Below are 14464 nucleotides of genomic sequence, written 5' to 3'. Positions count from 1 at the left end.
TCGTTTTTATAGATAAGTAAGGAAAGTAACAAATTAACGAAAACAATAAAGAAAGGAAGGAAAATATATTCGACATAATACAAAATATGTTTACAATTATAGTAATGTATATATTAAATATTTTTGGAATAAATTATATTAATTCTTTAAATATTATTTAAGAGAATCTAACTGTGATTGCATCTTCTCTAAATTCTGGTACAAATCTATAAGCTCTTTCTTATCAAATTCAACTGTTAATTTAGACTCTTCTTCACCTGTCAAATTCAGTTGTAATAATGCCATTGGACGTACATCTTTTTTAACAGTGGAGGATGCGGCTTGAATATTTAAGCACCAGTCAATATCTTTTACCTGTAATGAAACAAAATGAAAGGAAAGCTGTTTGTAGATTTTATATAGTTAGAAATATTAATTGTACCTGAATTGGGAATATAGACATTTGTCTAAAATTATCAATTATGCCTTTCCCATATGTAATCCAAGCATTTAAAAATGTTTGAACCTTATCATCATTGACTTTAAAAGTATCTTTCAAAGTGCTTTCCATCAACTGAGGTTTTATAATGTTACAAGCAGCTTGCTTATAAATCGACGTTACTGCATCTAGTAAACATATTAGATCATCCTTATTTAAGTCCAAAGAAACTAACAATTTCTCTTCTTCTTCCTCACTAAATATTCTCGTATTAACAGTAGATTGAAGCGTTTGGCAAATACGATTTATTAATAAACGAAATTTACTGTTGTCTACTTGATTTGCTATTTTCAGACCCAGCTGAATTCTGAAACAATTAATGCTTCATTAGATGAAACAAATGAACTGTACAAAAATTCGAAAATTTGTCATGAATTCAAATACCTTTTAAATAGATAACATTAATTGTAAAACAGTAAGTAGATAACATTGATTTTTAAAGAAACAAAAAATTTAAATATTACCGCGGTGTGATTGTAATCCAGGAAGCCATGAGCACATTTGTAGGTTACTGATTAATTTTATTAGAATCAATTAGTAAACATTACATATTTCAATTCATTCGCTGCAGCTACTTTTGAACACAACTACTGACAACTACACTATTATAAAATAGTCACATAAATCATATTTTTTAATTAACACCAGTGTTGGGCACGGGCACCCCGTGGGATATTTTATAACTAAGCGACTAAAAATCACTCATAGATATGCAACAAGCAGTTGAGAAATAAGATTGAGAACTGAGTTCGCCTGATGCCACATTATACTCCTGACAATTACAGTTTTGAAAAATTATTATTTTATTATGATTTTTTTTGTAAAATATCATGATATGCTCTAAGGCTCAAACAGAGCTGTTTTCCCCTTCTGCTTTAGGAAACTCTACCCCTGGACTATGTACGGTCCTTCAGGTCCATGGATGTGCCCATCATCCCCATCGCCCCATCACTGGTTTATAGTTTTATAGTTTATACACCGTACTTCAGGTCTTCAGGTCCGTGCGGTCCGTGTGTCCGTGTCCGTGTAGGTAGACATCGAAGCCAAGAAGCCAAGTGGTTAGCGGCAAATCGTATTGTAGTGTAACATTAATCTATTAATTGTAATAAGTTACCCTTCATTTCATTGATATAAAAACCAAGAAATCAAAATGGTAAGTAAAAATACAATAACTGTAGATCTTTTAGAAGTCGGCTTTTTATAACCTAAAAATTTTAATGTTAGCATTACAAATGTTAGAAGCATAAGAAATTTGTTAATACTATTTTTAATGTTACATTTTGATAATTCTATAAAATTTAAATAAAATCTATGTATGTTTCAGACAATCGGTAAAAATAATAAGATGCTACAGCATATTAATTACAGAGTCAGAATTATTTTACAAGACTCTAGGACATTCATAGGCACATTTAAGGCCTTTGATAAACACATGAACCTCATACTTGGTGATTGTGAAGAGTTTCGTAAAATTAAACCAAAGAATACAAAGCAGCCAGAAAGAGAGGACAAACGTGTCTTAGGCTTTGTATTATTAAGAGGAGAAAATATTGTTTCGTTAACTGTAGAAGGTCCCCCACCACCTGAAGAAGGATTACCTAGAGTACCTATACCTGGTGCAGCACCTGGTCCTGGTATGGGTCGGGCTGCAGGTCGTGGTATGCCTGCTAATGTCGCTGGAGTACCAGCTGGCCTGCAAGGGCCAGTTAGAGGTGTTGGCGGCCCATCGCAGCAAATTATGACACCAGGAGGTAGAGGTCAAGTCTCTGCGCCACCACAAATGCATCCAGGTGGTCCACCTCGTATGCCAGTCGGAGGTCCTCCACCTGGGATGATGGGACCACCACCTGGCATGATGGGTAACATTTTGTATAATTTTAATTATACGCGTCCCGCGACTTACACAGAGTATCTGTCTCACGTGGATTTATTTTACGCGAATGGAAAGCTAGTACATAAGAGTATTAGTGTAAATTAGTCAAATAGTGTAAAAAAATAATGTATACTGTCTACATCTATTACTTTTAAAACCTATAGGAAAATATATTTCCTGACCGCGTGAACAACAGACTCACGTGAATTAAAGGAGGGATATATTTATTTCACCGTAGTATTGATATGAGAAGAAGAAAATATATTCGTTTATTTATATTTTACAGGAATGCCACCAGGTATGCCTCCTATGGGACGTGGTGGTCCACCAATGGGACCACCAGGAATGAGAGGTCCACCTCCAGGTATGATGCGTGGTGGACCACCCCCTCGTCCATACTAAGAATTTTTAATAAACTACAATTATGTAAACACTAATAACAATAAAAGTAATTTTTATAATGTTATTCTTTTTAATTCATATTAAAACATAGGTGAACTACAAGTAATTACACAAGCATAAAAAAGATTTAGATCTTCATGAAGAAAAATAAGTTGTACTTATGATTACAGATAATTAAAGTATGAATTAATTTTTTTCACACGTGTTTTGAAAGAATATTGCTATAATTATGATATTTTGTACTTTATTTTAAATAAACTATTAATTTACATTATACCATCTCATAATACAAATAAAGTAGATTATATATGTAAGGCTTATTTTAGTGCAAATTAATTTTAAAGCTCAAGACTAAGTCGCTTTCTAAACGTAGTATGAAAGTAGGACTATAAATAATTGAGTCTAATGAAGTAAATTTTCTCATCTTTATTTTTGTCTTCTATTTCCTCCGCCTGCCAGCAGTGTGAGAATCCTTACAAAGATATTCACTACATCCATATAAACAGAGATCGCGCTGAAATAAGAAGTTAAAAATACATAAATTTTTATGTTAGAATTTTCCGAGAATTTTAGCTCAAATCACTTACTTGTTAATTGGATCATATGGTCTCACCATATGTTCGTGGACTGGGTATGTTTCAGCTTGTTTGATAATTCTTTGTGTATCATACAAAAGTAACATGGAAAACAATATCAGACCACCATACAGAGACATAGAGTACAATCCAGACCCAAGAGCTGTTGTAGGTGGCAGAAACATTGATCCCACACTGCTTGCAAATACGACTCCTAAACCAATTGCTAGTGGGCCACCCATTTTCAAAAACGTTTCATTTGGTGCACAAACAGCAACTATAGATAAACCGCCAACTATACTGGCAGTATACCACGCAGCTCTAAGTACCAAAGGTCCTCCAAGTAAGTACAAAGGTGCAAGAATTGCACCAACAGTACCAGTATGGGCCAACCATGCTAACTGTTTTGCACCAAATCCTTCTTTGTATGGAATACTCTGCAACATTATACCGCTACCCCAAACAGCTGCAATCGTTACCAACATGGAAACCCATCCTTGACGCATCACCATATTCATAATGACTGGTGAACGTAAACATATTGCTGCCGCTGCTGTACTGCTCAGTATAGATGCGCCAAGATACATGTACGTGGTTCTAATTCTCTCCTTCACATGTTGAGGCCAATATCTAACTCAAAAAAATATATGTGGTTTAAAATAATCCATACTTACATAATTAGAATCTCATATTGAATGAGAACATACTTCACATAATCTATGGTACCCATAGATGGTGAGAAACCCAACCCATAATAGTACACAAGCATAAAAAAGATTTAGATCTTCATGAAGAAAAATAAGTTGTACTTATGATTACAGATAATTAAAGTATGAATTAATTTTTTTCACACGTGTTTTGAAAGAATATTGCTATAATTATGATATTTTGTACTTTATTTTAAATAAACTATTAATTTACATTATACCATCTCATAATACAAATAAAGTAGATTATATATGTAAGGCTTATTTTAGTGCAAATTAATTTTAAAGCTCAAGACTAAGTCGCTTTCTAAACGTAGTATGAAAGTAGGACTATAAATAATTGAGTCTAATGAAGTAAATTTTCTCATCTTTATTTTTGTCTTCTATTTCCTCCGCCTGCCAGCAGTGTGAGAATCCTTACAAAGATATTCACTACATCCATATAAACAGAGATCGCGCTGAAATAAGAAGTTAAAAATACATAAATTTTTATGTTAGAATTTTCCGAGAATTTTAGCTCAAATCACTTACTTGTTAATTGGATCATATGGTCTCACCATATGTTCGTGGACTGGGTATGTTTCAGCTTGTTTGATAATTCTTTGTGTATCATACAAAAGTAACATGGAAAACAATATCAGACCACCATACAGAGACATAGAGTACAATCCAGACCCAAGAGCTGTTGTAGGTGGCAGAAACATTGATCCCACACTGCTTGCAAATACGACTCCTAAACCAATTGCTAGTGGGCCACCCATTTTCAAAAACGTTTCATTTGGTGCACAAACAGCAACTATAGATAAACCGCCAACTATACTGGCAGTATACCACGCAGCTCTAAGTACCAAAGGTCCTCCAAGTAAGTACAAAGGTGCAAGAATTGCACCAACAGTACCAGTATGGGCCAACCATGCTAACTGTTTTGCACCAAATCCTTCTTTGTATGGAATACTCTGCAACATTATACCGCTACCCCAAACAGCTGCAATCGTTACCAACATGGAAACCCATCCTTGACGCATCACCATATTCATAATGACTGGTGAACGTAAACATATTGCTGCCGCTGCTGTACTGCTCAGTATAGATGCGCCAAGATACATGTACGTGGTTCTAATTCTCTCCTTCACATGTTGAGGCCAATATCTAACTCAAAAAAATATATGTGGTTTAAAATAATCCATACTTACATAATTAGAATCTCATATTGAATGAGAACATACTTCACATAATCTATGGTACCCATAGATGGTGAGAAACCCAACCCATAATAGCAGAGGGACCCTAATCCTATTACAGCACCACCAGCGAGAGCTCCTTTTCCAAGAGAGAATGCTAGGAATATACAAATAATGCTTTAAATGATTTTAACAAAATAAATTTTACTAAAAAATATGTCTTAATATATTCACATGTTGAATATAGGCGATATATACAAGAAAATATGTGAAATCATGAAAAAGTAATCCTACAATGAGGACAATGAATTCAAGCTCTGCCTTGAATGTCTTCAAGCAATTTTTATATTATGAATTATATAGAAGTATTCTGAGCGTTTTTAAATGATTTCTATGCTATTTCTAATAGTTTATAATAACAAATAAAATATTTATGTCAGTTTGAGTTAACCTATAAGTTCTACAGTGGTGCAATGATTGCATCATGTTGTGTGTTTTTCATATTGTGATTTTCTTTACAAATTGCATTTATCTATCGAAAATTTACCAGTTTCTCCTGCGGGAGCCGCTGCTTGTTCCGAGATAGTGGCTGATCTACGAGCTGATCTGGCAAATGTGTGCCGTCCATCATTAGCGAATAATCTAGAAGACTGGATTCTTGGAATAAATGATTTCGAAGTAGCCGGAGATTTCAACAAACTGATCAAATTCGGTGAAACACCACTTCGACACACTCTAGCGAGCATCATTTTTGCATGTTATTATCTAAAAAAACCATATGTATATTAATAAAACAAACACTGACGAGATTGATAACCATAAAAAGTTACACACGATTTTCAGTAATTAAATATCTAGAATCTGAAGACTAATCTTCACATCTAGAACATCCGATTCGAAAATCCAGATTAAATATTTCGTTCGCAAAAATTTTTTGTGATTACTCACAGACGCAATACGCTGCAATTGTTCTTCTCGACAAATCGATACACTGAACTGAATACTGTTCTCTTAGCAGTAGCACTTAGTACTTAGCATTAGCACTGTCACTACTGTCAGTCGGAGTCGGAGGTGGATAATTATCGAGTATCGATAGTCGCTACCATCATCATCGATACTATCGAAAACTATCGAAAAGAAGGGAAAAATAAAATCATAAACAAGTCCCACACATGTTAACCAGTTTCTCTCTGACAGAACTTTATATTTTATATTTTTAATACACGTTGCACCAGAATTCTGTACAAACCGAAAACACAAATTTAGAAGCCAATGTGATAATTATTTTTAATTAAATCAGTGAGGCTTGCTTATACTCATTCAAATAGATATAGTATGTATCAGTGAGTACTGAATACGCTGAATACACTTGCTAGGAAGTTATAAAGTTCCTTAACATATTTTTGTTATATAAAAGAGTACACATTTGCCTAAACAAGTTATAGACAAATTTTCCATCCAGTAATTTTTATTTCTTCTCACTGCTTTGTTTACTACCGGTTGTAATGACTTCTATAAAACTGTGTTACGATTGTAGGTTATGTTAATTTTACAAAACGACGTGTGTTAAGAGCATGGTTGTAACAGGAGAATACGTTTTACTCGAAACTGTTTAATTAGAACTTTATTTTTTACGAATACAAGAATGGGGGAGATGAAAATTGGTGGTCTCAAAGGGGAAGAGAAATACAATAAAGTAATTAAACACATTCAGGTATAAAAATGATTCTATATCTGCAGTACATTTTAATAATTTTATTATGAATCATCTAAATTAGACTACCAAATTTTTGTAGGATAAATGGAAACTTGTACCTGCTTTTCTGAAAGGAAAGGGATTGGTTAAACAACATATTGATTCTTTTAATTACTTTATAAATGTAGAAATAAAGAAGATAGTAAAAGCAAATGAAAAAGTGCTCAGCGATGCTGATCCCTTGTTTTATGTTAAGTAAGTAGAATTACTTTGTATATGAATATATTTTGGTTAATTGTATCACAAAATATTTTGCAGATACTTAAATGTTCATGTTGGATCGCCTGATGTTGAAGAAGGCTTTAATGTAACACGTCCTACTACGCCTCATGAATGTCGTTTAAGGGATCTAAACTATTATGCACCTATCACAGTTGATATTGAATATATAAGAGGTCATCAGCCTATAATAAGAAATAATTTATTGATTGGAAGGTATAAACTTTGATAACTGTTATGAAAATATAAACTGAGTTTGTTATTGTATTTTTTTAGAATGCCTATTATGTTGAGAAGTTCAAATTGTGCATTAAATGGTAAATCACATTTTGAATTGGCAAAGATGAATGAATGTCCACATGATCCTGGTGGTTATTTTATAATAAATGGGCAGGAAAAAGTAATTTTGATACAAGAACAAATGCTTAGAAACAGGATTATTTTAGAAGAGGATAGTAAAGGATGTATCGTAGCATCTTGTAACAGTTCAACTCATGAACGAAAAACGAAAACTAACATAGTAGGCAAAGGAGGAAAATATTATATGAGACATAATATTTTTCAAGATGTAAGTACACCTCTTAATAAGAAATAAAGTTTCTGCGATGGACTTGAAATCTATTCTTAAGTTGCTAGGACATACCTGTTACAATAATATTTAAAGCAATGGGAATTGTGAGTGATCAAGAAATTATGCAACTGATTGGTACAGAGGAGGAATTTATGAAAAAGTTCGCACCTAGCTTAGAAGAATGTCATGTTCTAAATGTATTTGCCCAGAATCAAGCATTAAGGTAATTCACGGATACACAAGAAGTTATTTACATTCTGAATGTTGATTTCATGTTATATTTCAGATTTCTTAGTAGTAAAAGGAAGCAAAAAAGATTCTCGGTAATCAAATCTAGCATCACAGATGAAATGAAGGATATTTTGGCAACTAATGTTCTGTCTCACGTACCTGTGAGTAATTTTGAAACTGCAATTGTAAAAGAGGATCGAAAGATCATCGTTATGTTATTTGTTATAGGTCGTTGACTTTAATTTTAAAATGAAAGCAACTTATATCGCTTTAATGATTCGTAAAGTTATGAAAGCACAGACTGATGGGAGACTTGTAGATGACAGAGATTACTATGGAAACAAACGATTGGAACTCGCTGGCTCGTTACTGTCTCTGATGTTCGAAGATTTATTTAAGAGATTTAATTGGGAGTTAAAGCAAATTGCTGACAAGAACATACCGAAAATCAAAGCAGCACAATTTGATATTGTAAAACATATGAGACAGGATCAAATTACCAATGGATTAGCATTTGCTATATCATCTGTGAGTAACTATACTACTCAAGAACTAATTTCTGACTTTATTTTTAAAAAATCATTCTCTATGATACTCTGTTGCCGACGTAATCATGTTCCAAATTTGGACAAATTTTTATACAAATTTCGTGATATCATAATTTTTTTGGGTAGTGTGTATTAGAAGAAAAATATTCATAGATCAAGTGGTAAACCGATATTTTTATTAAACAGGGTAATTGGACGATTAAACGTTTCAAAATGGAACGTCATGGAGTCACTCAAGTTCTCTCTAGACTTTCATATATTTCGGCACTTGGTATGATGACACGAGTTAATTCGCAGTTTGAAAAAACTAGAAAAGTGTCTGGGCCTCGTTCTTTGCAACCATCGCAATGGGGCATGTTGTGTCCTAGCGATACTCCCGAAGGAGAAGTTAGTATTGTTTTTTAAATACACAGTTTTATTAAAAGTTATTAATTACGATATTGCAAAGACTTTACATACAAATATTTATAGGGTTGCGGTTTAGTAAAAAATTTAGCTCTTATGACACACATCACTACAGAAATCGAGGAAGAGCCAATCATTAGATTAGCCTTTAATTTAGGAGTCGAGAATGTTAATATACTTGGCGGCGAAGAAATTAACAATAGACACGTTTACATGGTATTTCTGAATGGTAATATTTTGGGTGTAGTAAAGAACTATCAGAGATTGGTAAATGTCTTCAGGCTGTTGCGAAGGAAAGGTCTCATAAATGGTTTTGTTTCTATATATACTCAACATCAACACAGGTAGTTATCTATTTAACACTTGAAAAAATACATTATTTTACGATTATCTATTTGCTTGCAGATGCATTCAGATTAGTTCTGATGGAGGCCGACTATGTAGGCCGTACATTATTGTGCATAAGAGTCATCCTCTTATACAAGAAGGACATATTAAGTTACTTGAACAAGGAGTTCGAAGTTTCGAAGACTTTTTACATGAAGGTCAGCATATATTAAAAGAATAGAATGTAATTTAATCTAATTACATATTTATGTATGTAACTATTATATCGTTAGGTTTAATCGAATATTTGGATGTAAATGAAGAGAATGATAGTTCCATCGCGTTCAATGAATCATACATCAACGAAAAGACAACACATTTGGAAATCGAACCATTTACATTACTCGGAGTTTGCGCTGGTTTAGTACCTTATCCGCATCATAATCAGAGTCCAAGGAATACTTATCAGTGTGCTATGGGGAAGCAAGCGATGGGAACTATTGGTTATAATCAACGCAATCGTATCGATACATTGATGTACAATTTGGTATATCCTCAAGCACCTATGGTGAAATCCAGAACGATAGAGCTGATCAATTTTGATAAATTACCGGCTGGACAGAACGCAATTATCGCTGTTATGTCTTACAGCGGTTACGATATCGAAGATGCGATTATCTTGAACAAAGCTTCAGTTGATAGGGGATTTGGGAGGTGTTTGGTATACCGGAATGCGAAGTGCACGTTAAAAAGATACGCGAATCAGACTTACGACCGAATAATGGGTCCATTAATTGATTCTAATACAAAGAAAGCCGTTTGGAAACACGACGTGATCGATAGCGACGGAATCGCTGCACCTGGAGAAATGGTGGAAAATAGGAAGGTTTGCTTTTAGATACAATAATTATTAATAAACAACGGATCTTTATGCAAGAGAAACCATCTGTAATGCCACTGTAGAAAATGAAGCGTAAACAGAAATTAATTTGTATTTTAAAAATCGTAATATGTTTTCACTTTTGATATTTTATGTGTCCTTAAACATTGAATAATTTCTTTATATTTTCTGTACATACCATTCTTTTAAAAATGCGTAAAATCGGCAGTCTAGTTATTAGCAGAGTAGTTATATTTGTGTAAATAATTAATGATTTTATAGGTGATGGTGAATAAATCATCACCAGCTGCAAATATAGGTCCGGTAAATGCTGGTAATGTTCAAACTCAAACTGAATACAAGGATGTGCCAGTCGTTTTCAAGGGTCCTGTTCCTGCTTATGTCGAAAAAGTTATGATCTCTAGCAATGCGGAAGACGCATTCTTGATCAAATTATTATTAAGACAGACACGAAGACCTGAGATAGGTGATAAATTTAGTAGTCGACACGGACAAAAAGGTGTTATTGGTACGTACTTATTTTTACTGTCGAATATACGAATACATTTTACTACTATTTACTTTCTCATGCAGGGTTAATTGTGGAACAAGAAGACATGCCGTTTAATGATTACGGTATCTGTCCCGACATGATCATGAATCCACACGGTTTTCCTTCCCGTATGACTGTTGGCAAATTGATAGAACTACTTGCTGGAAAAGCTGGCGTTATAGAAGGAGAATTCCACTATGGCACAGGTACGAGCTTGTAATAGATTATTTTTAAAGGCTTGAAATACTAAATCGTAATAATTTTATTTAGCATTCGGGGGTTCAAAAGTCGAGGATGTCTGTGAAGAGTTGATAAAGAATGGATATAATTACTTAGGCAAAGATTTCTTTTACTCTGGTATTACAGGAGAACCGTTGCAAGCTTACATTTACTCGGGACCGGTATGTCATTAAACTTCTCATCCGCATTTAGACATTATATAAATATTACAATAGGAGTTTTACACTGCAGGTATATTATCAAAAATTGAAACATATGGTGCAAGATAAAATGCACGCACGTGCTCGAGGTCCGAGAGCGGTGTTAACTCGTCAACCAACGGAAGGTCGTGCCAAAGAGGGTGGTTTGCGGCTGGGTGAAATGGAACGAGACTGTTTAATCGGATATGGCGCTAGCATGATGCTGATAGAGAGGCTCATGATATCCAGTGACGCGTTCGATGTTGATGTATGCAACAAATGTGGTTTAATGGCATACAGCAGTTGGTGTCACAGTTGTCGCTCCAGTTCGTGTGTTTCTACAATTTCCATGCCTTATGCCTGTAAATTGCTTTTCCAAGAACTTCAGTCTATGAACATCGTACCTCGCTTAACATTAAAAAATTATTGTGAATAATTTGATACGATTGACCGTGAAACTGCAGTTCATCGAGATTCACAGTTTACATGTAAATATATTTATACTTTTTAAGTTGTGTCGTTTATTTTATTGATGAAAGTGTAGACAAGTCGTAGAAAGAGAGAGGTATTAATGATTGTCATTTAGTATTCAAGGCGACTTTACTATAAATAACTTGCGCTCATAGCGCTCGTGATCTGCCGCGGTCCAAACATTGGAATGGCTGCTAGAAGACATTTGTGTCATTAAAATAGTGGCCGAATACAGTTTTCTTACATTTTAAATAATAAACTAAGAAGAAAATGAGTTTTAGTCACTATAATTTAAGCAGTTAGGGATTCCCATCGTCGCAGAGCTTCCACTCTCTGACGAATGTCGATGGTGACCTTCTCGATGCTGTCTAGTTTATCCATTTGATTGGTTTCAATACTCGTAGTGGAGCCAACAACGCTTTAATCACGACTTGCTTTTTCTCCTCATCTTCCGTCACTTGCCGCCAAGCGCAACTTGTGGAAGCGACAAATGGAAAGGTACATTGCCGGAAGAAGTATAACAATAATAAAATAATANATTAAAATGTATTAAATACAGTAACGTATAGTCAGCTATCAATACCATACACGCATGCATATTTTTTTAACAACTCGAACGCTTCATGAAACAAGAGATTCAGCGAGTAAACGAATTTCTGGATCCTCGATGTAGTTCTTATTCTGTATTAAGCGTAATTCGATTCTTTTTGATGGTTGAGTATTTTTATCTTGGCACGCTAGTAGAATATATAAAATCAATATCTTTCGTTTTATTTATGGTTAAAAGCAAACAATTTCTTACTTACTTTGGGAATATTCATATGTCTTGAGTAGAACAGTGTATAAAGAGTTCACAGTCTTTTCAATGGCGACTTTCAAACTATCGTTCAAATACGTGTGAGCTAAAAACAAAGCAGCAAACAGATCTCCAGTGCCTGTAAAACTAGTTGGTATTCTCGGAATGTCAATCTTCATTAACTTCTTATCTGGAATTGAAACAGGTTTTAATACATAAGATATTTCACGTACTTTAAATAATATTTTGCATTGCGTTTATTTACCTTTATTTGTGCTAATTACTGTTGTCAATTTATCACCAATTTCTGTAGATGTGATGGCCACCATTTGAGGACCAATCTTATGAAGTAGTTTTACAGCATTTTGTAAATCAGACATTTGACTAATTTTTACATTAGTCAATAATCTAGAGTAGTTAGAAATATATTATAGTTCATTTTCTATGAGGCTTATCACATAGAAGGTGTAACTTACTCTAATTCAAATTGATTTGGCAAGACAATATCTGCTAGTGGGACAATGTCTTTCTTATAAATTTCTTTTAATGCTTCAGGAACATATAATTTTCCATTATCTCCCATAACTGGATCACATACTAAAATGATAAAAGTTCATTATTAATATGAAATTACTGTTTTGAGTAATACCTCTCTCTTATTAATTAAGATATTATTTACCATATATAAGATCAGGATTTTTACGTTTCAAAATATGAACCACCTCCGCCACCTTTTTGAGAAATGAAGCAGAGCCAACGTATCCAGTGAGCAAATGTGTATAATTGTCCAAATCATTTTGGACTAAACCATCTATCAAGTCATCTGAACAATAATTATAAATATAACAGGTTTTTAATAACTTTTATTATAAGCTGTTCTATATTTAATTTCTTCCGTGAAATATTATCTTGCCTAAATCTTTATCATTTAGTACTTGGCCTTTGAAAACCTTGTAACCAGTATGATTGGAAAGTTGGACTGAATTAATTGCATCTACTTCAAAGCCCAGCAGCTAAATAAAAGGATTATTATTATTAATATCCTATTATATATTTATTTCCTTATGGTGATTACAAAAGTGAATTTGTGATGAAAAATGGTTGTTGAATTTAAAACAATGAGCTGGCTTGCTAGAGGAATATACAAGGTGTTCCGTTTAAATGAAAACAATAGAATATTTCATACGGAGTTAAGCTGCCACCTTCAAACTCAAACTTGCCTTCGGGTCGCTATCGCATTCCTCGATCGGCTAATAAAAGAATAGACCGAGCGACCAATGTTATTTAATCAAGATAACATGCTTTGGCAGAAGTTCTGTCTTTCTCATACATGTCCATAGTGGGGGGACCACGTTTACTATTCCTGCCGTCACGAGAGTCCATACCAGTTTTGCGCAGCTTGGAGATACTGAATTAATCAAATACATAGATCCGAATAATGGCGAAAATATGGAAAGCATTCCAGAGAAAGAGAGACATGCGGACAACGACTGAAAACTGGTGTTTGCGCACTATGGACTCTCGTGATGGCAGGTATATTTTATACCAGAAGAAGAGAAGTTAAATGGCTATCACGTTTCTCTTACTTTCCCACTCTCCACTGATAGAGAGAGAAAGTAGCACTTTCTCTTTCGCACGTTGCGTCAAATTTCCTATGTCTGTCTATTCTTTTATGTCTATGTTCTACATACAACAACATAAATGTAAATAAATTATTTGGCTTCATAACGTGACGTTCACCTGTAAAGGAAACGTTGCGCTTTTATTACCAACGTAACCAGACACTACATGACTTTGTATCGAAAGGATTCGCGGTGTCCTTTTGGAGCACATATTAATTAGTTGACTCACAAACTTTTTTCAATGTTATGTTAAAACAGGTATAGCTCTAAAGAACTACAGTACGTGGCACTTTTTATTGTGTATCAGTACTAATGCTTATCAATTGATAAGTGTATCAGTATTGATAAGGCTAGGGAAAACTACGCACCCTCTACGCAACAATAAGACAGTGTCAGACTAGTGATGGGCACTATCGACTAATTTAAAGTATCGACTACCTAGGGAATAAT

The 14464-nt window shown here is 34.0% G+C and overlaps 6 protein-coding genes across 10 annotated transcripts; 2 read left to right on the top strand and 4 right to left on the bottom strand.

The window, feature by feature from the left end:
- Positions 1-118: 118 nt before the first annotated feature.
- Vlet (COMM domain containing 10 protein valette) lies at positions 119-1179 on the bottom strand. Its single transcript, XM_018035250.2, has 3 exons — positions 943-1179; positions 422-785; positions 119-354 (listed from the first exon to the last, which is right to left on the bottom strand). Exons 1-3 carry the CDS (start codon positions 969-971, stop codon positions 154-156), a joined length of 594 nt encoding a protein of 197 aa, XP_017890739.1. The 5' UTR covers positions 972-1179; the 3' UTR covers positions 119-153.
- A 267-nt stretch (positions 1180-1446) lies between these two features.
- On the top strand, positions 1447-2817 carry SmB (small ribonucleoprotein particle protein SmB). The gene is made up of 3 exons (XM_018035237.2): positions 1447-1631; positions 1803-2337; positions 2638-2817. The coding sequence occupies exons 1-3, from the start codon at positions 1629-1631 to the stop codon at positions 2751-2753; spliced, it is 654 nt and encodes a 217-aa protein (XP_017890726.1). The 5' UTR covers positions 1447-1628; the 3' UTR covers positions 2754-2817.
- Positions 2818-3159: 342 nt separating this feature from the next.
- Positions 3160-4097, bottom strand: LOC108631383 (growth hormone-inducible transmembrane protein-like). The gene is made up of 3 exons (XM_018035234.2): positions 4036-4097; positions 3341-3958; positions 3160-3267 (listed from the first exon to the last, which is right to left on the bottom strand). Exons 1-3 carry the CDS (start codon positions 4095-4097, stop codon positions 3180-3182), a joined length of 768 nt encoding a protein of 255 aa, XP_017890723.1. The 3' UTR covers positions 3160-3179.
- A 288-nt stretch (positions 4098-4385) lies between these two features.
- On the bottom strand, positions 4386-6266 carry LOC108631392 (growth hormone-inducible transmembrane protein-like). Of its 2 annotated transcripts, none has more exons than XM_018035246.2 (5): positions 6165-6266; positions 5764-5981; positions 5262-5373; positions 4567-5184; positions 4386-4493 (listed from the first exon to the last, which is right to left on the bottom strand). In XM_018035246.2, the coding sequence occupies exons 2-5, from the start codon at positions 5963-5965 to the stop codon at positions 4406-4408; spliced, it is 1020 nt and encodes a 339-aa protein (XP_017890735.1). In that variant the 5' UTR covers positions 5966-5981; positions 6165-6266; the 3' UTR covers positions 4386-4405. The 2 variants fall into 2 exon arrangements, with proteins under 2 accessions (XP_017890735.1, XP_017890736.1); XM_018035247.2 differs by lacking the exon at positions 6165-6266 and adding an exon at positions 6051-6103.
- Positions 6267-6363: 97 nt separating this feature from the next.
- Positions 6364-11636, top strand: RpIII128 (RNA polymerase III subunit RpIII128). 4 transcript variants are annotated; one of them, XM_018035312.1, is made up of 16 exons: positions 6364-6549; positions 6754-6930; positions 7013-7167; positions 7231-7407; positions 7468-7759; positions 7828-7985; positions 8049-8154; positions 8222-8521; positions 8728-8928; positions 9013-9290; positions 9352-9491; positions 9567-10159; positions 10436-10682; positions 10748-10912; positions 10977-11107; positions 11178-11636. In XM_018035312.1, the coding sequence occupies exons 2-16, from the start codon at positions 6862-6864 to the stop codon at positions 11559-11561; spliced, it is 3396 nt and encodes a 1131-aa protein (XP_017890801.1). In that variant the 5' UTR covers positions 6364-6549; positions 6754-6861; the 3' UTR covers positions 11562-11636. The 4 variants fall into 4 exon arrangements, with proteins under 4 accessions (XP_017890801.1, XP_017890803.1, XP_017890802.1 ...); XM_018035314.1 differs by having other exon boundaries at positions 6364-6559; XM_018035313.1 differs by having other exon boundaries at positions 6364-6677.
- A 482-nt stretch (positions 11637-12118) lies between these two features.
- Pdxk (pyridoxal kinase) lies at positions 12119-14384 on the bottom strand. Its single transcript, XM_018035315.2, has 7 exons — positions 14133-14384; positions 13306-13405; positions 13072-13215; positions 12869-12989; positions 12658-12800; positions 12403-12582; positions 12119-12333 (listed from the first exon to the last, which is right to left on the bottom strand). Exons 1-7 carry the CDS (start codon positions 14223-14225, stop codon positions 12218-12220), a joined length of 897 nt encoding a protein of 298 aa, XP_017890804.1. The 5' UTR covers positions 14226-14384; the 3' UTR covers positions 12119-12217.
- Between the last annotated feature and the right edge of the window lie 80 nt (positions 14385-14464).

The sequence above is a fragment of the Ceratina calcarata genome, unplaced genomic scaffold, assembly GCF_001652005.2.
Source record: "Ceratina calcarata isolate Rehan_Ccalc_2016 unplaced genomic scaffold, ASM165200v1 scaffold9, whole genome shotgun sequence".
NCBI classification, from domain to species: Eukaryota; Metazoa; Arthropoda; class Insecta; order Hymenoptera; family Apidae; genus Ceratina; species Ceratina calcarata.
Note: the sequence above shows the minus strand (reverse complement) of the source record. Positions and strands in the feature narration are given on the sequence as shown.

Bases quoted from the DNA above. Each gene is read 5' to 3' on its own strand.
- Vlet (XM_018035250.2), bottom strand. From the start codon at position 971: ATGGCTTCCTGGATTACAATCACACCGCG. The intron at 786-942 runs GTAATATTTAAA...TAATTGTTTCAG, and splicing joins TGGATTACAATCACACCGCG to AATTCAGCTGGGTCTGAAAA. The intron at 355-421 runs GTACAATTAATA...GTTTCATTACAG, and splicing joins TGTCTATATTCCCAATTCAG to GTAAAAGATATTGACTGGTG.
- SmB (XM_018035237.2), top strand. The intron at 2,338-2,637 runs GTAACATTTTGT...TATATTTTACAG, and splicing joins ACCACCACCTGGCATGATGG to GAATGCCACCAGGTATGCCT.
- Pdxk (XM_018035315.2), bottom strand. From the start codon at position 14,225: ATGTGCTCCAAAAGGACACCGCGAATCCTTTCGATACAAAGTCATGTA. The intron at 13,216-13,305 runs GCAAGATAATAT...ATTATTGTTCAG, and splicing joins ACTAAATGATAAAGATTTAG to ATGACTTGATAGATGGTTTA. The intron at 12,334-12,402 runs GTAAGTAAGAAA...ATATTCTACTAG, and splicing joins GACATATGAATATTCCCAAA to CGTGCCAAGATAAAAATACT.
- LOC108631383 (XM_018035234.2), bottom strand. From the start codon at position 4,097: ATGCTTGTGTACTATTATGGGTTGGGTTTCTCACCATCTATGGGTACC. The intron at 3,959-4,035 runs GTATGTTCTCAT...TTTTTGAGTTAG, and splicing joins GGTACCATAGATTATGTGAA to ATATTGGCCTCAACATGTGA. The intron at 3,268-3,340 runs GTAAGTGATTTG...TTCTTATTTCAG, and splicing joins CCATATGATCCAATTAACAA to CGCGATCTCTGTTTATATGG.
- LOC108631392 (XM_018035246.2), bottom strand. From the start codon at position 5,965: ATGATGCTCGCTAGAGTGTGTCGAAGTGGTGTTTCACCGAATTTGATC. The intron at 5,185-5,261 runs GTATGTTCTCAT...TTTTTGAGTTAG, and splicing joins GGTACCATAGATTATGTGAA to ATATTGGCCTCAACATGTGA. The intron at 4,494-4,566 runs GTAAGTGATTTG...TTCTTATTTCAG, and splicing joins CCATATGATCCAATTAACAA to CGCGATCTCTGTTTATATGG.
- RpIII128 (XM_018035312.1), top strand. From the start codon at position 6,862: ATGGGGGAGATGAAAATTGGTGGTCTCAAAGGGGAAGAGAAATACAAT. The intron at 6,931-7,012 runs GTATAAAAATGA...AAATTTTTGTAG, and splicing joins AAGTAATTAAACACATTCAG to GATAAATGGAAACTTGTACC. The intron at 10,160-10,435 runs GTTTGCTTTTAG...ATGATTTTATAG, and splicing joins AAATGGTGGAAAATAGGAAG to GTGATGGTGAATAAATCATC.